General features: G+C 37.5%; 3 protein-coding genes across 6 annotated transcripts; all 3 read left to right on the top strand.

Annotated features, from left to right (window-relative positions):
- Positions 1 to 5,104: 5,104 nt before the first annotated feature.
- On the top strand, positions 5,105 to 7,981 carry LOC147284501 (putative disease resistance protein At5g66900). 4 transcript variants are annotated; one of them, XM_086242907.1, is made up of 3 exons: positions 5,105 to 5,194; positions 5,709 to 6,588; positions 7,849 to 7,981. In XM_086242907.1, exons 2-3 carry the CDS (start codon positions 5,823 to 5,825, stop codon positions 7,866 to 7,868), a joined length of 786 nt encoding a protein of 261 aa, XP_086099033.1. In that variant the 5' UTR covers positions 5,105 to 5,194; positions 5,709 to 5,822; the 3' UTR covers positions 7,869 to 7,981. The 4 variants fall into 4 exon arrangements, with proteins under 4 accessions (XP_086099033.1, XP_086099032.1, XP_086099031.1 ...); XM_086242906.1 differs by having other exon boundaries at positions 7,755 to 7,891; XM_086242905.1 differs by having other exon boundaries at positions 7,731 to 7,873.
- LOC147284500 (putative disease resistance protein At5g66900) lies at positions 7,882 to 10,323 on the top strand. Its single transcript, XM_086242879.1, has 4 exons — positions 7,882 to 8,154; positions 8,456 to 8,838; positions 8,973 to 9,184; positions 9,325 to 10,323. Exons 1-4 carry the CDS (start codon positions 7,882 to 7,884, stop codon positions 10,167 to 10,169), a joined length of 1,713 nt encoding a protein of 570 aa, XP_086099005.1. The 3' UTR covers positions 10,170 to 10,323.
- Positions 10,324 to 16,908: 6,585 nt separating this feature from the next.
- LOC147284499 (putative disease resistance protein At5g66890) lies at positions 16,909 to 20,450 on the top strand. The gene is given in 5 exon segments (XM_086242917.1): positions 16,909 to 17,314; positions 17,630 to 18,000; positions 18,198 to 18,409; positions 18,563 to 19,125; positions 20,018 to 20,450. Coding segments are annotated over 5 exon segments (1,599 nt in total). The 5' UTR covers positions 16,909 to 17,149; the 3' UTR covers positions 20,306 to 20,450.
- The last annotated feature ends 4,056 nt before the right edge of the window (positions 20,451 to 24,506 follow it).

The following is a 24,506-nucleotide window of genomic DNA, read 5'->3' as shown; positions in this document are numbered from 1 at the left end:
TTTCGGTGACCGTTAGATGTCTTATCCGATCACTGTCCATTATCCTCAGTTCTTTATTTGAAACCTAAGGTATTTGGTTGTGTGGTGTATGTTCACTTAAATTCTCATCAACGGTCTAAACTTGAACCTCGTGCATTAGAATGTGTGTTTGTTGGATATGGGCCATCTCAGAAGGGATATAGATGTTATCATCCGTCTTCCCAACGAATGTATGTTACCATGGATGTGATTTTTCATGAACATCTGTTCTTTTATTCCAGCTGAATCTCTGATTCTTCCCTTCAGGGGGAGACCATTGATGAAGTATAGAATCGCGATGATTTTGGGTTCTTTGAGGCATTTATTGGTGTTGAATTGCAGGAGCATGCCTCAGAGGACCGATCCTCAGAACATCATCAAGATCGGTTCGTAGAAGAACAGTCACTGGAGGACCAGTCCCACTTGACTGGTGAGGACATGAACCATTGGTCCAATCTTCGCCTATCGATTCCACAGAGGTATTGTCTAATCTTGATTCATATAATCATAATTTAGTTACTCTTAAGTCTAACCCTTCTAAATATCAACTTCGACCTTGCTCTACTCGTGGTCAACCCCCTGTCACATATAAACCTGACCCTAAGGCCAAAGTTAAGTATCCCATTAGTAACCATATCTCATCTCATAGGCTATCCAAGTCTTATGTATCTTATGTACATCAATTATCTGTTGTCTCTATTCCTAGTAAATTGCAGGATGCCTTAGCAGATTTTAGGTGGACTAAAGCTATGGATGTGGAAATGGAAGCGCTGGAAAAGAATGGAACCTGGGAACTTGTTTCACTACCAAAAGGAAAGAAGACAGTGGGATGCCGGTGGGTGTTCGCAGTCAAGCACAATGCAGATGGGTCCGTTGAAAGATTTAAAGCCAGGTTGGTAGCAAAAGGGTATACTCAATCATATGGCATAGACTATGAGGAAAGTTTTTCTCCAGTGGCTAAACTAAACATAGTTAGAGTACTGTTGTCATTGGCTGCTAACTTAGATTGGAAACTTCTTCAGTTTGATGTAAAGAATGCGTTCTTACATGGTGATTTAATTGAAGAGATTTATATGGATCCTTCGCCAGGTATATGTGAATTTTCTGGTACAAGAAAGGTGTGTAAGTTGAAAAAGGCCCTATATGGGTTGAAGTAGTCCTCAAGAGTGTGGTTTGGTAGATTTTCCAAGTCAATGAAAAATTATGGTTATAGACAGAGTAATTCCGATCACACTTTATTCTTAAAGTGTAAATGAGGTAAAATTACTGCCTTAATTATATATGTGGATAATATGGTAGTGATATGTGATGATGCTGAAGAGATATCCAACTTACAGAGGTATTTGGCCACTGAATTTGAGATGAAGCAACTTGGAGACTTGAAATACTTTCTTGGGATTGAGGTTGCTCGGTCTAAAAATGAGATTTTCCTTTCTCAACGAAAATATGTACTTAACCTTTTATTTGAAACAGGAATAATGAGGTGTAAACCAATCAGCACTCCAATTGAACAGAACCACAAGCTTTTTGAATGCTTGAGTGCATCTCCTACTGATAAAGGGAGATATCAACGACTAGTTGGTAAATTAATATATTTGTCTCATACTAGGCCTGACATTGCTTATGCAGTGAGTGTTGTGAGTCAGTTTATGCACGCTCCATGCAAACCTCATATGGATGTTGTGGAGCGCATACTAAGATATCTGAAGTCTGCTCCAAGTAAAGGCTTGTTGTTTTCTAAGTATGGTCACCTGAATGTTGAAGGTTATACTGATACAGATTGTGCAGGCTCAACTGATGACAGAAGGTCAACCTCAGGATACTTCACCTTTGTAGGAGGAAATCTTGTAACTTGGAGAAGTAAAACAAAAAGTAGTAGCTAGATCGAGTGCAGAAGCAGAGTACAGATGTATGGCACTAGAAGTATGTGAGCTACTGTGGTTGAGGAACTTATTGACAGACCTTGATTTTAAACCAGGGATTGGTATGAGGTTACATTGTGATAATAAGTCAACAATTGATATTGCTCATAACCCTGTTCAGCATGATCGGACTAAGCATGTTGAGGTTGACAAACACTTTATCAAGGAGAAACTTGAGGCTGGAATAATTAACTTTCCGTTTGTTAAGTCCGAAGATCAATTAGCGGATGTGCTTACTAAGGCAGTAGCGAGCAGGGTATTTCTTGACTCACTAGTCAAGTTGGGCATGTGTGACATATGTGCACCAACTTGAAGGGGAGTGTTGACGTGAGTCAACTGTGTAATTAATGGGAATTATATGGTATTAATATGTAATTAGTGTATTCATTTATTTCTATTAATATGTAATTAGTGTATTCATTTATTTCCCTATAATTATGTTATAGACTCTCTGTATAAATACCACTTTTGTGGTCAATAGGAATCAATCAGTTTTTATTCCTCAAACACGTTTTATCAGACACTACCCTCAGCATCAGAGGCAGCAGTTCGCAGCTGCTGCCATTTCCACCTCCCAGAAACCCAGAAAAAGCCCATTTTCTTCATTTTAATGTATCAAACAAAACAATAAACCAATAAATATGAAGTTTATTGACGAACTAAAAGTGTAAATATGAAGTGAAACTGAAACTGCAAGAACTGAAACTGTACTGCAAATATGAAGTGAAAAAGAACTGAAACTGTACTACAAATATGAAGAACTAAAACTGTACTGCAAATATGAAGTGAAAAGAAGGAGATTAGAACAAAAAACCAATAAATTAGATGTTTATTGACGAATTTAGAAGTAGATGATTAGGTTTTTAGGGTTACCTTTGAGAAATTGTGTAGTTTTGGCTATGTCGATTTGCTCCCTTTCTGTAATTTCTCGAGTACTGTACTGTCTTTAGTGAAATTGGTAAAGTAGAATGTGAACAGTTTTCTGGCAGTTTTTGTTTAATTTGAAATTACTTAATTTTAGGGTGTTGTGTAGCGTGTTTTCTATTCGGCTTTCGGGTGGGCTGCAATTAAGTTGAAGGTGGGCTTTGAGTAATTATTTTTGTTTGGGTGCTTTTGGTTAATTTAAAAGGTTCTCAGTACCTTCAAATTAACGGACCCAAAAAAAAAAGGGAAAAGATTTTGTGCCTTATTAGGGCACAAGATATATGTGCCCTAATCTGATGTGGCAAATTAATTTAATTAATATCATTATTAAACTGCCACATCATGTTATTTAATTGCAATGTCATTTTAAGTTAAATACTAAATTACCCATTATAATCAACTTCAATTAAATCCTAACCCTTAATTCATCTCAACCATTTTACTCATTTTCATTCCTCTTTTTAATTTCTCTTTTGATCTTCAATTTTCCCAGCTTTTCCAATATCTTGTTTATGAAATTGCAAAAAACAAAAGTTGAGAACTTATTCCAATCAAAGGGTCGTACGTAGAGGATAAAAAGTTCAAACGAAAATAAAATGGGTTTAAAGTTTAAGGGAATATACATTATTTTCTGGAAATTTCCTTTAAATTTTTTTGAAATCACTTGATGATCATACTGCAAAAATAAACATTAGCACTAACTTGTTGTTGGTCGACTGGTATTGTACACTGATATATTGTTATCAATTGGTTTTGCCCAGAATCACACAACTGGTTTTATGAGGCTGATTGCATGTTCATCTTGTTTTGGTGTACTCACAGGTTTGTCTCTAAATTATGTTTGCCTCTGTTTTACATCTTGCTTGATTAAAGATGTATGTTGCCATTAGATAACATACTAACTATATGACTCGTTTGTATGGATTAATTTGAAGGGAATGACACATTGGGTAGGATCAAATACTGCATTCACCATGGTTTGAGAAATTTACAATTTTTCTTGTTTGGCATTGGATCAACTAATCAAGTTAATTAAGAATAATAAAAAAACAGAGCAAATGAAATCAAACAAAGAGATTCAAAGTAGCAAAAAGGAAAGAACAAGGCGACGCCCATATATGCATAAAGCCAAACAGCAAAATTAAAAGAGATCTTCCGGATCTAGTAGAGCAGGTGGAGTAGCAAATGGAAGTTCCAGCAACCAAAGTTTCACATCAAACCTCATCATCAAGCACGAGGGACTGCCCTTTACCCACCCAAGCCAAAATGATTGGAGCCAAATAATCAGATTTCATAGCTTTTTTAGATAAAATTAGTGAATTAAAGCGTAACAAAATTTTTCTAAATTGTAGATGAAATAAGTGAAATAATGTATGTTTTGATAAATTTTTTAATTTGGTCTTGGAATTTTGAAATTTAATTTAAGTTTTATATAATTTTAACAAAGGTTAAATGAGTCTTTTAAAAGTTTATGTGGCAAATGCATTATTAAATACTCTAATTGACATGAAAATTCCATGTCATTAGGGCACGTACCCTAGCACTCCCCAAAAGAAATTTAGCCAATTGCCACCCACCACCACCGACACACTTCATAGCCACCACGACCACCGTGTTCCGCATACCCATTTTGTTTGATAAATGTTTTTTTATTTTATATTTAAGTGAAAAAAATATTTTTTTCATTACAAAAAATTATTTAGAAATACATTTTCAATTTTCTAAAAAAAAATATTTTTTAATACAAAAATTAAAATTCTATTTAAGGACAAAATGAAAAGTTTAGGAAAAGAAATTGGCTATTTTGTACATTTACCATCCAAACTTTAAATCTTGTGCGAAAATATCACTCATACTTTGTAAATGGTGCTAATGTAGCACTTGCTGTTACATTTCATCCAAAAAATGTAACAGTAGGTGCTACATTAGCACCATTTGTAACATATGGGTAGCAATTGGCCAAAAATTTTTTACGAGTGATATTTGCATACATAGTGCAAAATTTGAGTGGTAAACATGCAAAAAAACCTATCATATATGTGTGAACAAATGCAGTCAAATTTGTGTGAAAATGAAAGCCTAGACTAGATGTTTGATTGATTCCTCAAATGTAAAAAAGCAATACGCAATAGGCCCAAAGAGAGCAGCCCAAACTGGGCAGCAACAGGCAACAGGCAACAGGCAACAGGCCCAAACTCCGCAAAACAAAAGTAGATGCGCAAGAGAAAAACTAAAGGCGCGAAAGAGCAGAGGGCCAGTTGACGCCAGCTTGACGGTGAAGAGAGAAGACGAGGAGGAATCTAAGTAGTGGACCAGAGATGGAAAAGGAGGTATGCATTCACACCATGACCTAGTTACTGGTGTTTTTTCGTCAATGGAAATTGGAAATTAAGACTGATTTTTTATCTTTATCAATTTATAAACAAGAAACAAGTGGTTCAGAGAGTCTCACAATTTGGTTGTTTAAAGTCTCACAAGTGCTAATAGACTTAATAGTTCATTGATGAGTCAAGTCCCACTCGGAAATTTCCGAGGAGCTTCCATATATATATATATATATATATGTAGTTGTTAATTCTCAAATTGAAGAAGAATCCGAGTACATATTTTTGTGATCAATCATCTTTTGCGTCTTGTATGATCACCAGCCAAGTAAGAGAAAATTGAGTACATACACTTCTGTATTGTTTGGTTTTGAGTAAATCTATTTTCATTTATTGTTTGTCTAGCTTCCAACTGACATTAACCTTATAATTGGATGCCAAGATACTTTATGCTCTTTCTCTTGTTTTAAATAAACTTTAGATTGAAACAATCGATTTTGTTGTTGTTCATCGTTGGCAGGTGAGACTGCTTTTGGGGCATGCTCTCTTAGTCTTTTGATTTCAAGTTTAGACTGAAAGGAATACAAGTTTGTGATTTTGGGGTTTTGGGTTTTGTTGTTGTAAAGAGTCAAGAATGACTGGAGCAGGAGAGCTTTTTGCAGGGGGAGCTGTAGGACTACTGGTTACAGAGCTGTATAAGGGCGTTGAGAAACTGATCTTCAAGTCTATGGAGTTTAAACCCCACCTTAAGAAGATCATATCCACCCTCAACTCTCTAAAACCACTGATCGAACAGATAGAAGTTCAAAACAACAAATTGAATCTCTCAGACACGGTAATAGAAAATCTAAAGAATACAATCTCTGAGGGGAAAGATCGGGTTGACAATATCTGGAAGAAGGCTGGTAAGTGGAATTTGAAAAAGGCTCGCTACACCGACCAACTCCGTGAGTTGGATGAGTCTCTCAAAGGACAGTTAAAGATACTGAATGCAGAGGGAATAAGGGATACGAAGGAGATCTTGGGTTTGGCAAGGAAACTAGACAACCAAGTTGATGAACTTGTTGAATCGGCGAGGGATGGAATGATGACAGGAACAAAGATCTTGGTTACAGTAAATAGTTTAGAAGAGCAGGTCAAGGGAATCAAATTGGATGTTGAAGAATGGAAGAAAAAAGAGAGTACTGTTGTTGTGGTACAAAATCAAATAGATCAAATTCAAGGTTGGTGTGCAGTACCTGAACCTCCACCGGTTACAGTTGGATTGGATGTTCCTCTGAGGGAATTGAAGAATAAGTTTCTTAAGGATGATGATGTGAAAATGCTTGTGGTGACTGCTCCTGGAGGGTGCGGGAAAACCACTTTGGCCACAATCTTTTGCCAAGATGGGGATGTCAAAGGTACGATATTCGTTTGTTTTGCTAATTGAAAAGTGTTATAGTAGTAATAATTCATTTTATTTGTATTAGTGCAATTTTACATACATCATTATTGAATTTGAAGTCTTTTCTATGAGATGATTGAGCTGTAGAAATCTAAATTTTTGTAAATAACTTGATTAAGCAACAAATCTTGTAATGAGCTATTGCTTGAATATTATGTCTTTGGATTCAGAATTCAAGCTTTCTTTTCAAAATTGCCAAGGGACAGTGGTTTCAAAGAGGCCATTGCTGATTTATGTTTCCTTCTTTCCTTTTAATTGTTTTCAGCAGTTATGGGAATACACTTACCCCATCTGATCAATCGATAAGAATTTTAACTTTGGATGAGTAACCAAGCATTTCTTATAGCTTCATGATTGGGATATGTTTTCTTAAGAAAATTGCTTTTCTCATTTCTTATAACCACCTTGGCAAAAGTTTTTTGTCAGGATGAACAAGTCAAAGGTATGCTATCAGTTTGTTTTTTGTTTTTGTTTTTGTTTTTTTTTTTCTATCTAATTGGTAAAGTATTAATATTTGCATTAGCATCATTTTATGTGCATTAATAGTGTGTTAAATATATCATTCTTGAAACTGAAGCCTTTTCTATGAGATGATTGAGCTGTAGAAAAGTAAATAATTTATACAACTACATGGTAAAGCCACAAATAATGTAATGAACTGTTGGTTGAATATTATGCCATATTGGACTCAAAATTCTAGCTTTCTTTTTCAAAATGGCCAAGGGATAGGGGTGACCCTAGTCTCACTCGTGCAATACTTGTGTGAAAAATCTTCCCATTGCTGATATATGGTTCATTCTTTCCTTTTAATCATTATGTTCGAACAGTTACTCTTTGCATATAACCTTAGAGGAATAAATTTGCCAAATCTCAACCATAGGAACTATTACTTTGGAAGAGGAACCAAGCATTTATTATAACTTCATGGTTGGAATATGTTTTCTGAAGAAAATTGCTTTACTCCTTTCTTACTCTTTGCATATGTTAGGGCTGCAGTTGAGATAAAGATAATTCAGTTTTTATGACCTTGACAATACAATTGTTTATGTTTTTTGCTTGCATAATTGTAGACAGATCTAAATGATCTCCTGGTGACAGCTTTCTTATATTGTATTTGGATAGATAAATTCAAGAAAAACATCTTCTTTGTTGCTGTTTCAAAAAATCCAACTTGGACCTTATTGTACAAGAACTATATCAAAGCATTGGTTTCCAGGCACCCACTTTCCGAAATGAAGTAAATGTAGTTATGTGGCTTGAACAATTTCCAAACAAAGCAGGACTTCCTTTACTGTTGGTCCTGGATGATGTTTGGCCTAAATCAAAATCACTTCTTCAGAAGTTTGAGGAATTGAAAATGCCAGATTTCAAGATTTTAGTGACTTCAAGATCTGAATTTCCAGGATTTGGTTATCCATATCATCTAAATTTATTGAATGATAAAGATGGAATGACTCTTTTTCACCATTCAGCATCCCTGGGAGATAGAAGCTCTTATGTTCGAGAAGATCTTTCAAGCGAGGTAATTTCTTAGTCTGCAATGCACAACATCTATATGCTTATTTATGCATCACAAAAGGAGGAAAATAAATTATGTCCATTTTTACACAAAGCATCCATTTTACCATATCAACCTGCAAATAACCATACATTTACACTCACTATACATATGAACTAGAACTAAAATAAGAATAAAGAAAAGTAGATAATTATTTAACCATTTTCTCGTCTTCATGGAACTAATGAGATGCTTCAGAGAAACTTGGGTTTTCAGTTTGATACTCAAATAGTATTTTATTTCATTTGGGACTACTGAACTGCAGATAGTACAGCGCTGTAAGGGATTTCCACTTGCCATTACAGTGGTCGGAACATCACTTCGTGGGGAGCCTATAGAGATCTGGCAAGAAAGAATAGATGAATGGTCTGAAGGTACTTCTATTCTTGAATCTGAGGACAAGTTGCTTCATTGCCTCCAAAGCAGCATAGATGCCTTGGATAAGTTTGATTGCCTCCGAAGCAGCATTGCAGGCCGAATCAAGGAATGTTTCATAGACCTTGGTTCATTTCCCGAAGACCAAAGAATCCCTGCTGCTGCCCTCATTGATATGTGGTCAGAGTTATATGGGCTAGTTAAGGAGAGAATGTCCATCGTGAACCTTTACAAGCTCACCCAACGGAGTCTGGCTAATCTTGTAGTCACAAGGTATGCAGGCTTCTAAGAACCTTCATAGAACTTTAGTTCTGCTATTACAATATGTATGTTCATGGTTTTCGATCTATTGCAATATGTATGCTCAACATATCTCTTCTAAGAACCTTAGTTTTAATCATAACTAGGAAAGAGAAAGGACAGATGGATGACTACTACAGTGAACACTTTGTTACCCAGCATGACATAATCAGAGAGCTAGCTATCCATCAGACGAATAATGAACCAATAGAACAGAGAAAAAGACTGATTATAGACATACGTGGAGACAATCTTCCCAACTGGTGGACAGAACAGAAGTATCAACCCATCAAGGCTCACCTAGTATCTATCTCAACTGGTTGTTCCATCAATTTCTCTTTAGAAAATACATACACACACATGTGCACACACACACGCAGGTTCACGCACTAAGACTTGAATAGGTTTTTTGCAATTAATTGCTCCCCACACTCAAAACATATAGCATAGTGTTTGCAGATGGAGAATTCTCAACAAACTGGCCCAACATAGAACTACCGGAAGCTGAGGTTCTAGTTCTTAATTTTCAAACAGAGAATTATGCGATACCTGAATTTGTGGAGAAAATGAAGAAATTAAAGGTTCTAATAGTCACGAATTATGGTTTTGCACCTGCTGAATTAAGCAACTTTCAACTATTGGGTTCGTTACCAAATCTTAAGAGAATCATACTACAAGGCATTTCAATTCCTTCGATAAGCAAGAACGTCCCCATACAGTCGAAGAGTCTGCAGAAGATGTCTTTATTCATGTGTAAGATTGGTCAACCTTTTAGCAATTGTTCCATCCAAATTTTAGATGCATTGCCAAATCTAGTGGAATTGGACATTGACTATTGCAATGATTTGGTGGAATTGCCTGCCAAGCTCTTTGATCTTAAGCGCCTAAAGAAGCTGAGTATCACGCACTCTCATAAGCTATCTGCCTTGCTTGAAGATGTTGGAAGGCTGGTCAATTTAGAAGTGTTGAGGCTAAGGTCTTGTACAGACTTGGTAATGCTTCCAGGCTCAATTAAGAACCTCACCAAGTTAAACTTTCTTGACATATCCGATTGCTTCAGCATTAAGGAGTTGCCTGAAGAGATTGGTGAACTAAGTAGTTCAACAAAGCTCAACATGAGACAGTGCTCGAGATTGAAAGAGCTGCCTGTATCTCTTTTGTATATTGAGCAGTTACAGGAAGTGGTATGTGATGAAGACACAAAAAATTTGTGGGATCCCTTCAATCCCAGTACCAGAAACATACGCATAACTGTGGCCAAAGATAATTTCAACCTGGATTGGCTCTTCAAGGTTCGATTTTGAGACCTGTCTTTCCTCTATAAATGTTGGAGCAACATGTGTGTGATTTGGGTAGCCTTTTTTTGCTACTATTCTTCCTCTTTTGGATTTTGTTTTCTAAAAACAGTGTAAGAGTTAATCAGGATTTATATCCATTGTGCTTTTGCTTGGCCTGGTATTTTAATTATCAATAGGGATGTTAGTAATCAATTTTGTTTTCTTACCAAATGATCTATTATTATTTATTTTTTTTGTAAGAAATAAATGATGTTGGGATCATATTTGAATAAGCCAAAAAAAAAAAACAATTAAATTATCTGATGAATAATTAGACTGAATAGATTTAAAATTTGTCCTACTATTAATTCCATAATTTTTTAGGTATTTATTAGAGAATAAATATAAATTTATGTCCAATTTGTTGTAAAAGTATGTATAAATTAGGGTTTGTGGAAAAGAGGAGGCAGAGAGCATATGATCAGTCTATTTCATTCATGTTATAAATATCCTTATATAGAAGTAGGGTTTACTAGGTTTTGTATATTTACTAGTATGCCCCTACAACTAATTACAGAGATAGCCACATATAACAATATATTTACAACACTCCCCCTTGGATATTCCATGTCATTAGTGTTGTCTCTACTATGCGCTTCTAAGTTGCCTCGTTAAAACTTTGCCAAGTAATAAAAACCCTGTGGGAACAAAAACAACCTTGGTCGAAGTAAAAAGAGTGCAACGCGCGTGAGTGTGGAGTAGTCGCATCAGAACCTCGAAAGTAGGTGAAGTCATATCTTCTGGATTATAAGCAGATAGTATGTCAATGGGAGCGGGGTGCATTAGAGTTGCTACACCAAAACCTTGCCCGGTAAACCCAATGGGAAAAACCCGTGGTCGAAGGGAAAAGATGAGCAAATGCATATACATCAGATCAACACATCTTCAGGATGTAGTATGAGTAGGGTGACCATGCCAAGATGTGCCTCATTAAAACCTTGCCAGGTAACAAAACCCAGTGGGACAAAATAACCCTGGACGAAGGACAAAAGAGTACACGATGGTCAAGCGAGTATGCTTCGGGATACTCCCCCTGATGTCGACTCCCCCTGAAGACTACATACTAGGTAAATCAGCCAATCTACGCAACCCAATACCTCGAACATGCATCAAGAACATGGACTTTGGCAGTGACTTGGTAAAGAGGTCTGCATGGTTGTCTTGAAATCGGATCTGCTTGACTTCAATCATCTGATGCTCTTGTTGTTGTTGACTGAAGAAGAACTTCGGTACAATATGCTTGGTGTTGTCTCCTTTGATGAAATCTGTCTTCATCTACTGAATGCAAGCGGCATTATCCTCATAGATAATCGTTGGTTCATCAGTGGTGAAATTCAGCCCACACGTAGTTCGAACATGCTTGGAAACTGCTCTTAGCCATATACATTCACGAACTGCTTCGTGAAGGGCTAGAATCTCAGCATGATTCGAAGAAGTAGCAACAAAGGTCTGTTTCGTAGACCTCCAAGATATTGTTGTATTCTCAATGGTAAAGACATAATCAGTTTGAGAACGCGCCTTATGCGGGTCTGATAGACACCCTGCGTCAGCATATCCAAAAGGCGGACATCATTCCGAGGATCGAGGGGGTTCGATTCATTCCTTGATGCGTAGCTAGGGATAGAATAAGCCCATATCCGTCGTCCTCTAAGGTGGCGGAAAATGTCTTTTATGCCATTTCAGTGGCGGCGTGTTGGCGCAGAGCTACATCTAGCTAACAAGTTCACAGCGAATGAGATGTCCGGTCTAGTACATTGAGCCAAGTACAATAATGCGCCTATTGCACTTAGATATGAGACTTCTGGTGCCAATACCTCTTCGTTATCATCTGCGGGACGAAACAGATCTTTCTTAGGATCTAGACTACGGACGATCATGGGCGTGCTAGAAGGTTTCGCTTTATCCTCATTAAAGCGCCTTAACATCTTCTGGATGTAATTCGATTGATGGACCAAAATTCCATCTGCACGGTGCTCGAGCTCCAGGCCGAGACAGAAGTTCGTTCTCCCAAGATCTTTCATCTCGAATTCCAATTTCAGGTGTTTAGCGGTTTCCTTGATCTCTTCAGGAGTACCAATTAGATTCATGTCATCGACATAAACAGCTACAATAGCGAAACCAGAACTTGTTTTCTTAATAAACACGCAAGGGCATAGATCATTATTCACATATCACATCCCGATCAAATACTCACTTAGACGGTTATACCACCTCCGTCTGGATTGTTTCAATCCATAAAGTGAACGCCTCAAACTAATGGAGAACGTGTTCCGTGGTCTGAAACTATTTGCATCGGGTGTCTTAAGTCCTTCGAGAACTTTCATATATATCTCTGTATCAAGATCCCCATAGAGATAAGCAGTGACCACATCCATAAGCTGCATACTCAGTTTTTCAGAAACTACCAAACTGATAAGGTAGTGGAACGTTATGACGTCCATTACGGGGGAATACTCTTCCTCGTAATCAATCCCAGGGCGTTGAGAAAATCTTTGCGCCACTAGACGAGCCTTGTATCTCACAATCTCGTTTTTCTCATTACGCTTCCTTACAAATACCCATTTAAATTCTACAGGTTTAACATGGGGAAGGTGTAGGAACGACAGGCCCAAACACCTTTCTCTTTGTCAAGGAATCTAATTCGACCTGGATTGCTTCTTTCCATTTTGGTCAGTCGTCTCGACGTTGACATTCATCAACGGAGTGAAGTTCGATGTCATCGCTAGTTATGATTTCGGTAGCTACCGCGAATACAAATATATCATCGATGATAATCTCGTTTTCGATTCCAGAGCTCACTTAAGCATGCATAATTTATAGAGATCTCTATGTTCTCGGGAGTGGGTTCTAACGTTGGAGCGTCCCCCAACGCCGTCTCTTCTGGGACAGACCCATAATCCGGAACTATTTCGTGAGATGGATCGATTGAGATCGCGATGTCAAGGGGACTCATTTGTGCCAAATGTATCTTCTTCCGGGGATAAGAGTCCATCGAACCTAGTGGTCAACCTCACTTCTGGGCAGGGACATATGACTGGTTAGCCACTATTGTTGTACCTCGTCCATCTGGAACGACACGTCCTCCTGGGACGACACGTCCTTCGGGGACGGATATCCTTGCAGGCACATTTGCAGCAGGTATATGTGATCTCGTCACTTTAGCTAGATCAGAGAATGCGTCTGGCATATTATGAGTTATACTCTGTAGATCTAGAATTCTCCGCACTTCACTATCACATTGTGCGGTTCGGGGACCGAGATGAGACATAGTGGGGACATTCCACGTCAATTCACGTCGTTCTTCAAGAACGGTGACGCTCATATCTCCCCCTAACGGCGGGAAGACTGTCTCATCAAAGTGACAATCCGCAAATCTAGCGGTAAAGAGATCGCCTGTCAAGGGCTCTAAAAAGCGTATAATAGATGGGGATTCATAATCGACATATATGCCCATCGTTCGTTGAGGACCCATTTTGGTACGTTGTAGCGGCGCAACTGGCACGTAAACTGCATACCCAAATACGCGTAAGTACGAAACGTCAGGTTCGTACCTAGTCACCAGCTGTAACGCGGAGTAAGGTTAGGTAGCAGTGGACCTCAACCGGACCAACATGGCTGCATGCAAGATTGCATAGCCCCACGCAAAAATTGGAAGCTTGGTGCGCATAACCAAGGTTCGTGCGATCATTTGTAATCTTTTAATGAACGCTTCTGCGAGACCATTCTGGGTGTGAACATGGGGAACTCGATGTTCAACATTAATCCCAAGGGGCATGCAATAATCATCGAAAGTTTTCGGTGAGCTCCTCCCCACAAAATTTGAGGAGCAACCGGATCCGGCAGATCTCCGAATTATACTCATTCACGGATTTGAAATCCTGGAAACGAATGTTCTGCCAATCATGTCTTGCTTCAGGCAAGAAAATGGTCTTTTGATGGTCAAACCGCTCTTCCAGAGCAACCCAAAGAGCTCGTGGATCCTCTCCAGCGAGGTACTCAACTTGAAGTGCTTCCTCCATATGCTTCCTCATGAAGATCATGGCACTTGCCTTAAGAGATTCTGCGACAACATTGTCTGCATTGATTGTCGATCTCATCTTCTTGGCAGTCAAATGAAGCTTAACATCTTGAGTCCACTTTAGATAGTTTCTTCCGGAAACTTCCAAAGCGACAAAATCAAGCTTGTTGAGATTTGACATTCTTTGGTTGAAAGGAACAAATAATCATGATTAGTGCTTCGGGCAATAATATCCATAAACAATAAATAAGAACTTCAAGTTCTATAACATGGTATAGACATGTAAAATCTACTGGTTTTATCATGTATGGTGAAATTATAAAGGAAACTTCAGGTTCCTTATATGGCATTATTGAAGCTACAGGTTCAATATTTATGTATGAACTACTGGTTCATTAATTACCTGCAATTTCTACACATATATTCTAGTGCAAAAATTTAAACAAGTAAAATATTCATATACCCAAGTAGAACAGAAAAATATCACAAAATTATTTGAATAAAAGTTTCTAGCATTTAGGGTATATATATTAAATGGTTTGCATACTAACAATAAACTATCAGCAGCACAGTGGTAAAGGTGCACTCTTAGTACCCAAGAGGTCCTGGGTTCAAACTCCAGGCATGACAAGAATTAACATCTCCTTTTTACAAAGTTTCAGGAGGCTTGCCATGTGTCAGCGTGGGAGTGGCAGCGATTTGGCACTGACGTGGCGCCTGCATGGCGCTGACGTGGCAGCGGCTTGGCTGCCTGCGTGGCAGACACGTGGTAGCTGACGTGGTGGGCCTGGGCTGCCTGCGTGGCAGCTCGCGTGGCGTCCACGTGGCAGCGGCTGCGGCTGCGAGGTGGGCCTTGGGCCTGCTGGGCTGTTGGCAGCAAGGCCTGCTGCTGGCAGCAAGGCATGCTGGGCTGGTGAGCTGTTGCTGGCAGCAAGGCCTGCTGTAAGGCACAAGGCACTGCTGCGCGCGCGAGGGCAGCGCTGGGTGGTTTTCCGATCACCCAAAAATTTTTCCTCTTTTTATTTTAATCATTCAATTCAAGGAAGCAATAAAATATATAATCCTAAATAAATCAATCACATAAATTTAGGGTTCATGCTTCATGAGAATTTTTCAATCAATCAAGGTTAAATAATCATGAACATAAAATTATTTTATAAAACCTACTTGGTTGAAGAACAAATTGAATGATGATCCTCTTTCGTTTAGCGATCCACAATCCAAAGAGCTTCTCGTGCTGATAACGTGTTGTAAAAGTATGTATAAATTAGGGTTTGTGGAAAAGAGGAGGCATAGAGAATATGATCAGTCTATTTCATTCATGTTATAAATATCCTTATATAGAAGTAGGGTTTACTAGGTTTTGTATATTTACTAGTATGCCCCTACAACTAATTACAGGGATAGCCACATATAACAATATATTTACAACACAATTATGATTGTTAAATTGTAAAATGAAAGACTGCATTCAAGAACAAAAGGGATACACATATCCCCTTTGGAAATTACTTTTGGTCAAGAAATTGCTTGATTCAAGCTATCAGGAAAATACAAACTCAGAGTTGGGTCCCCATGACACACATTTTCCCGGAAGGTGACTTTATCTTAAGATTATAATTCGATGACCCATTGACCCAGACCCAAAAAGTCATAGACAACATATTCTGTTCTCCCAGAAGGTGACTTTATCTTAAGATTATAGTTCGATGACCCATTGATCCAGACCCAAAAAGTCATAGACAACATATTCTGTTCTCATGAAGCAGGATAGAAAAGCTTTATACATTTGGATATTGTGTCTCGTCTGATCACCAACTCAGGAGGAAACTTGGGTTGGGCTTGGTTTCCAAGCTTCTTTCAATTTTCTCATATTTTTCTCAGTTATGCTGTCTAGAAGTTTAGATTGAAACGAAAGCAAGTTTTGTGGATATTGGTGTTGGGTTTTGTTGTAAAGAATCAAGAATGGTTCTACTATTAGGAGCAGAGCTTATCACAGGGGGTGTTGTAGGAACAACATTTTCAGCGCTGTATGGAAAGCTTATGGATTTGCAGGACAAGTCTGTTGGATCCCTCCAGGGAGAAGTCAAATCCATGGTAAACTCTTTAAAACCGCTGATCGAAGAGATACGAGAGCTTGACAGGAAATTGAATCTCCCAAGCCAGGAAGCAGAGAAGTTGAAGAAGCTAATGGAGCGTATCATAACCGACCTTGACAAGGTCTCCAGTGCTCCTGACCCCAAACTATTTCATGAGATGGAGGGGTCTCTTCAAAGAGGGTTGGAGGTACTGAATTTGGAGGGGGTAAAGGACGTGAAGGAGATGAGGGTTTCGATAAGGAATATAGAGACGTTGGTGAAGCGAATTGAAGAAAATCTTGTGGTACAAGGTTGGGGTGCAGTACCTCAAACTCCATCTTTTACAGTTGGATTGGATGTGCCTTTGAAAGAATTGAAGAGGAAGCTTAATTCTTAAGGATGATGATGATGATGATAGGGTGTCAATGCTTGTGCTCACTGCTCCTGGAGGTTGTGGGAAAACCACCTTGGCTAAAATGTTTTGTCAAGATGAACAAGTAAAAGGTATATATATTTTTTTTTATATATGTTTCTCTGTGTACAATTGTTGTAGACAGATTTAAATGACATGTCTCAGTGATGCTTTCTTATGTTTTATTTGGACAGGTAAATTCAATAAAAATATCTTCTTTGTCACTGTTTCACACAAGCCCAACTCCCATGTTGTACACCAACTGTATCAATGGAAGAAAACCCAGCTATCTGCTTTCCAAAACGAAGATATTGCATTTGACTGGCTGCAACGGTTTCTGAAGGAATACGGACAAAGTCCTTTACTTTTGGTCCTGGATGATGTTTGGCCTGAGTCGAAATCCCTTCTTCAGAAGCGTTATGGATTCAAAGAACCCACAATGTCAAATTGCAAGATTTTGGTGACATCAAGATTTAAATTTCCACGATTTGGCTCTCAATATTACTTAGGATCATTGAATGATGAAGATGCAATGACTCTTTTTCGTCATTCAGCGTCCCTCGAAGATAGGAGCTCTTCTGATCTGAAAGATATTCCAACAGAGGTATTTTTTAAGTCTGCAAGGCACACAATATATGCTTTATTTATGCCTCACAATAAGGGATGTTAATTAAGTTATGTTAGCTTTTTATGCAAAGCTTTCATATAACATCCATTTATCATATCAACCTGCAAATATTCATACATTTGTGCTTACTTATGCATTCTAAAACAAAAATAAGAATGCAGAAAAGTACATTCTTTGTTAACCATTTTCTCCTCTTCATACTGAAAGCATTGAGATGATTTATATAAGCTTGTTTTTAGGATCTGCTTCATGATATGGTAATTGACTTCATTTGGGAGAATCAAACTGCAGATAGTAAAGCTCTGTAAGAGACTTCCACTTGCCATTGAAGTGGTCGGAAGATCACTTCGTGAAATCTGTGAGGAGCCTATAGAGATCTGGCAAGAAAGAATAGATGAATGGTTTGGAGGTTCTTCTATTCTTGATTCTGAGGAGAATGTGCTTGATTGCCTCCAAAGTAGTGTAGATGTCTTGGATAAAGAAAAGGATAACATCAAGGAATGTTTCATAGACCTTGGTTCATTTCCTGAAGACCAAAGAATCCCTGCTGCTGCCCTCATTGATATGTGGGCAGAGTTGTATGAGCTAGTTAAAGACAGAATGTCCATCACGAACCTTTACAAGCTCACCTACCGGACCTTGGCTAATCTTGTAGTCACAAGGTATGCAGGCTTCTAAGAACCTTCATAGAACTTTTAGTTTTGCTATTGCAATATATATGTTCATGGTTTTCGATCTATTGCAATTGTATGTTCATGGTTTTCGATCTATTGCAATTGTATGTTCATGGTTTTCGATCTATTGCAATATGTATGCTCAACATATCTCTTCTAAGAACCTTAGTTTTAATCATAACTAGGAAAGAGAAAGGGCAGATGGATGACTACTACAGTGAACACTTTGTTACCCAGCATGACATAATCAGAGAGCTAGCTATCCATCAGACGAATAATGAGCCAATAGAACAGAGAAAAAGACTGATTATAGACATACGTGGAGACAATCTTCCCAAATGGTGGACAGAACAGAAGTATCAACCCATCAAGGCTCGCCTAGTATCTATTTCAACTGGTTGTTCCATCTATCTCTCTGTAGAAAATACATATACACACACACACATATATATATACACACACACGCGTGCAGGCGCACACACACACAGAGGTTCATGCACTAAGACTTGAATAGATTTTTTTCTCAAAACATTTAGCATAGTGTTTGCAGATGGAGAATTCTCAACAAACTGGCCCAACATGGAACTACCAGAAGCTGAGGTTCTAGTTCTTAATTTTCAAACAGAGAATTATGTGATACCTGAATTTGTGGAGAAAATGAAGAAATTAAAGGTTCTAATAGTCACGAATTATGGTTTTGTACCTGCTGAATTAAGCAACTTTCAACTATTGGGTTCGTTACCAAATCTTAAGAGAATCAGACTACAAGGCATTTCACTTCTTTCGATAAGCAAGCACGTCCCCATACAGTTGAAGAGTCTACAGAAGATGTCTTTATTCATGTGTAAGATTGGTCAACTTTTTAGCAATTGTTCTATCCAAATTTTAGATGCATGACCAAATCTAGTGGAATTGAACATTGACTATTGCAATGATTTGGTGGAATTGCCTGCCAAGCTCTTTGATCTTATTCGCCTAAAGAAGCTGAGTATCACACACTCTCATAAGCTATCTGCCTTGCCTGAAGATATTGGAAAGCTGGTCAATTTAGAAGTGTTGAGGCTAAGGTCTTGTACAGACTTGGTAATGCTTCCAGGCTCGATTAAGAACAGTGTTTTTAAAGGCAAGCTTCAGGCGCGCCTCAAGGCGCGAGTCATGGCGAGGCGGCGGCCGATTGCGCACGACGTCGCCGGACTGTGTAAAACGACTGAAAGGCGACGGAAAGGCGTTGAAGGCGTACGCAAAACCCATGCGAAGAAGGAGATAAATCCGCAAAACCCATGCCGCCAAAATTCAACCCATCGCAGGTGGCCGGTGGACGTCTACGTCCGAGTCACCAGAGGCGACGTCGGCGCTGCCAGTTCGCTCACCCCCCAAGATCGGTCCGCGCAGTCTCTCCCCCAAGAAGATCGGAGAAGACATCCCAAAGAGACCGTGAAGGATTGGAAGTGCCTCCTGGTTCCACGCGTGAAGATGAGGGGGTTGGGTTGGGCTTGGGTGAGGGTGAGGGTGAAGGGGTGATAGGGTGGGGGTGGGGGTGGGGGTGGGGCCGGGGAGGGGATAATGCTGGACTGTTGGGTTGAGGACCTTGGGGTGGGGGATGCTCAGGGTGGGGGGGGGGGGGGGGGAAGGGAGGTAGAAGAATTTTTATTTCTTTTTTAATTCAAAAATATTTTAAAATATTAATTTTTTTATGTTATATATATATATATATACTTATATATATATATACTTACCTATTTTCCTATTTATATATATGTTTACCAATATATATACTTATATTCTATATATATACTTATAGCATGGGTTTGGTCTTATGTTCTATATATATACTTATATATATATATTTACCTATTTATATATGTTTATATATATATTTAAAATTTTTTTATTATAAAAAATATATCCCAAAAAGCTTACGTCTTAATGCGTTGAGGCTTACGCCTCGTCTTCTACGACTAAAACGCCTCGCGTCATGTTTTTGCGTCTGAAAACACTGATTAAGAACCTCATCAAGTTAAACTTTCTTGACATATCTAATTGCTTCAGCATTAAGGAGTTGCGTGAAGAGATTGGTGAACTAAGTAGTTTAAGAAAGCTCAACATGAGACAGTGCTTGAGATTGAACGAGCTGCCTGTTTCTCTTTTGTATATTGAGCAGTTACAGGAAGTAGTATGTGATGAAGACACAAAACATTTGTGGGATCCCTTCAATCCCAGTACCAGAAACATACGCATAACTGTGGCCAAAGATAATATCAACCTGGATTGGCTCCCCAAGGTTCGATTTTGAGACCTGTCTTTCCTCTATAAATGTTGGAGCAACATGTGTGTGTTTTGTGTAGCTTTTTTTTTGCTACTATTCTTCCTTTTTTGGATTTTGTTCTGTAAAAACAGTGTAAGAGTTATTCGGGATTTATATTCATTGTGTTTTTGCATGGCCTGGTATTTTAATTATCAATAGTAATGTAGTAATCAATTTTGTTTTCTTACCAAATGATGTATTACTTTTTTTTGTAAGAAATAAATGAGGTTGGGATCATATTTGAATAAGCCAAAAAAGCAGTTAAATTATCTGATGAATAATTAGACTGAATAAATTTAAAATTTATCCTACGAATTAGATAGATTAATCCTATAATTTTTTAGATATTTATTAGAGAATAAATATAAATGTATGTCCAATTAGGATTATTAAATTGTAAAATGAAGACTACATTCAAAACTTAAAAAGACATAAATTGTTAATCTAAAAACAGAAATGTTGAAGTAATATATCCAAAAAATCTCTAAATTTAGTAATCATAATGGTACTATTCAATTATTTCAGTTGGGCTGCAAGTTTGTTAGTACTTCTCTTCGAATAACTAGAAGTGAAAAATAACCCTAATCACAAATGATGTAGAACAAATGGCAGAACGGTTCATGCAACAACTCGACTGCCAGAAGGTTAAGAAAAGAAACAAGTTTCAGCTCAGCCCAGTGTCAGAAATGAGCCCATGATATACCGATTCGAAGAGAACAACGAGACAAATTCAAGCCATGGCCATAGGCAATGACTGAGGGCCTATTTTGGCCAAATTCCTTCGTTTAGGGCTTTAAATAAGCAATTTAGTGTTTTTGAATAAGTTTTCTAAATTGCACTTTATTTCCATTTTTATTTCCGTTTTGAATTTCGAACGTCTAGGGTTCTGAACGTATTTAAACAACCTTTTTGGATGTTTGTAACATTCATTATTATTATTTTCAATCAGAAAACCTTGAGATTTCTCTCATTTCTCTGATGGATTTCAGATTCTTTCTTAGGATTAACGCTGGTTTTCCCTAATCTCTCTTATTTGCGTGTTACGCTGCGTCAACAAAGATCAAAAGTTTTAAATTTGACCCCAAATTTAAGGAGTGGTATTCAATTATAATTTTAATGGACTTTTATAGAGTTTTTAAAAATCATTAACTTTGATAGAGTTGATAGACTTTTAATGACTTTCATAAACTCCACGTAGACTTTGCGAATGCTATATAGAGTTTTGCAGAGTTAAATGAAAGACTCTTTTTTTTGGGCAATTCATAGACTTTTTTCAATTTTATTTGTATAACTAAAATAATTTATTAAAACAAATCATCACTTCTTTCTTTTGAGCAAACTGCATCAAACAAAAAAACAATAGGTTATTTTCCTTTCGCTTAGTTGAATAGTTCAGAAAATATAGGGTATTATAATTTGTTATTATATATTATAATATATATAGTATTGGAGTTGCAATCATCATTGATTTAATGGAGGCCATATATCAATGATGAAGACCACAATGCAGTTGATGTGCATAAAACCTAACACCCATAAACCTCTCTTACGCCCACAAACCTTAGAAGTTGATTTCTACTTTCTTACATAGTTGCATGGAGATAGGGAGTAAGGTAAAGCTATTTGCCCATATGGCCCACAAACCCAAGATATCAAGGGCTGCAGTGATGCACCAAGGGAGAGGGAGGAAGAAAAAAATTCAATAATGATGCGGAATATTGTTACTGTTTGATAATTTTATTTATGAAAAATAAAATATAAATTTGTTTTATTTTTAAATGATATATCACTTTTTTAAAAAAATAACACATGTTATAAGATTATTAGTACTAAAAATGAGAAACTGAGGACCCAAATATTTTCCTTTTAGCTATTCTTCCCATTCCACAAGTAAGAGAAGCTTTTATATGCTGTAAATTGTTTAATTTTCCCATCTCTCTATTTGCTTTAGAATAAAAATTTCACTATAAGTCTATAACAACATAAGACATTTGGTCCATAAGACATTTAGATGCTGTTTTTGGTTTCTTGGTGTCTTTGTTTGTATCGCCCCAATTTGGACTTGTGTTTTCTGTGGGCTTTGTGCCTTTTTAATGAACTGTTTTTCGACCGAAAAAAAAAAAAAATGATCACTGGAACAATAGATTAATTGATGCAATTATGTTTTGTCACACGACAATTAGATTCAACAATTGGCTTAATGATCAAACCTTTGCCATTTTCCAGGTAGTAATCTTCATTGTCACACAAATGTAAATAAAAAAAAAAAAAACTGAGACGTGATATGAGAGGACTAGGTGTTATAAGTTTTAGAGTCCTGGTTAACTTATAAAAACATTGTAATGACATGGAATTAATATATTCTAGCAATCTAGCTGCAGTGTGAAACTGCGAACTGAATGAAAGATATTAGGTAGGAACTAGGAACAGAGTAGAGGGAGAACGGTGGACATAAATAAATAAATAAAATAATAGGAACAGAGTAGAGAACAACTATCAGTCCAAAATAAAAAAGAAGGTCTTGGTCAATAGCACTACAGTACATGAGTACAAAAGATAAAAAGAGAACTGTAGACATAAATAAATAAAATAATAGGAACAGAGTAGAGATCTGAAACTTGTGGACATGATCAGTCCAAAATAAAAGAGAAGGTCTTGGTCAATAGAAGTACAAAAGATAAAAGGTCTTGGTCAATGGTCAGTCCACTCTGCGAGTGGTAAGTTTCACGTTGCCCATGTTGAAGATCAAATAATTTGAAGATTGTTGTGTACTTGTGTCTCTACCAGATTTCAAATTAAGTAAGTCATAAATTATGATGAACTCGCGCGATGAGGAAGACCACATTGAACTAACTAACTAAAGTCAATTCTCTCTGCCTCCACATATTCGTTTTTCTTTTCTCTTTGTGATTGCATTAATTTTTAGAATTTTTATTTTTAATGATCAGCCTTACACCTACAGCACCCAAAAAAAAGGAGAGGGTCTTCACAAATTCCATTGTGGGTTAAGATATTTGTACTTTCGTGTGTTATTGCTCATTGCAGTCTTAATATAGGTTCCAATACTTCAAATTATGTGTTGATGTAAAAATTCGTCCGGTGATGCAACAACTTAAAGTAAATGATGTGGATGATGATTCAGCCTTCTTGAAGGATGAACAAGAGCGATGATGATGAACTAATCTTGCTGATGATCTCCAACACAAGTAACCTGCATGAACAAGAATCAAAAGAAGTAGCACTAGTGTAGTATCAGTCAACTACACTCCGATGATTAAGTTAGTACAGAGCAAGAAGGAGGTGTATGAGCAAGAACCATAAAAAATAAAGTGATGAACTTGGGAGGAATAGGAAGAACAAAGTAATATGTTCTGGGATTATCTCTCAAGTGGGTGTGTGTTTTCTTTTTGTTTCTGTGAACTCTTTCATTATGAATATAAGTGAGCTTATACAGGCAAATGAAGAGGCAAAAACTATGTTTATCTGCATGAGGATGAATGTTGAAGAAGAGGCCACATCATTAGTTCAGAACAGTGGCATGCACAGCTACCAAGCGCTCTTGCATTCAATGCTTACATTGAATGCAAGCATGGTTGGGCATAGTGGGATGTCCCAAAAGTCATGACTGAAACTAGAGTGTCAGACTTTGTATGTGGCATGTCCCATCACATACACTCAAGTGTGGCAGTTTATACTAGCTTGATCTTTTGGAATAACGGTAAAGCATTGGATCTGAGCTGAACTGAACATAGATTTTTTCCAGGACATCGTATGAGATCTGATAGATGAGCTCAGCGACATCATATATAGTCTGAGCTGAACTGAATGGCTGAATATCAATCCTTCCAAGTGTGAAGTGGTCATCTTAGGAAGATCTGGAATGATATCCAATCCGAGCCGAGCCAAACTGCCATATTCTAAGATGATCTCTCAAGCGGATAAATATAGTAACCAAGATGGGAGCTCGGTTCGGACAATGATGTCGGATCAAAGCTGATATGGTGGTACAGGTACTCGGTTTGACCAAGTCAATTGTTGAAATGTCAAAGTGCCAAATAGGATTTATCAGACCACGTGAAAGTCTATAATTGGTTGTTAAATCCTTGTGGATTTATCCACAAATACTATGGATGGAAAACTATTGAAAGCAATCTCTGTGCATCTGAAGCCAATGAACTATAGTGAATTA

Source organism: Dryas octopetala, chromosome 5, assembly GCF_963921425.1.
Source record: "Dryas octopetala chromosome 5, drDryOcto1.1, whole genome shotgun sequence".
NCBI classification, from domain to species: Eukaryota; Viridiplantae; Streptophyta; class Magnoliopsida; order Rosales; family Rosaceae; genus Dryas; species Dryas octopetala.
Note: the sequence above shows the minus strand (reverse complement) of the source record. Positions and strands in the feature narration are given on the sequence as shown.

Coding starts and splice junctions, on each gene's coding strand:
- LOC147284501 (XM_086242905.1), top strand. CDS start 5,823: ATGACTGGAGCAGGAGAGCTTTTTGCAGGGGGAGCTGTAGGACTACTG. Junction 6,589..7,730: donor CCAAGATGGGGATGTCAAAG/GTACGATATTCG, acceptor TCCTGGTGACAG/CTTTCTTATATTGTATTTGG.
- LOC147284500 (XM_086242879.1), top strand. CDS start 7,882: ATGTGGCTTGAACAATTTCCAAACAAAGCAGGACTTCCTTTACTGTTG. Junction 8,155..8,455: donor GAGAAGATCTTTCAAGCGAG/GTAATTTCTTAG, acceptor ACTGAACTGCAG/ATAGTACAGCGCTGTAAGGG. Junction 9,185..9,324: donor CCTAGTATCTATCTCAACTG/GTTGTTCCATCA, acceptor TAGTGTTTGCAG/ATGGAGAATTCTCAACAAAC.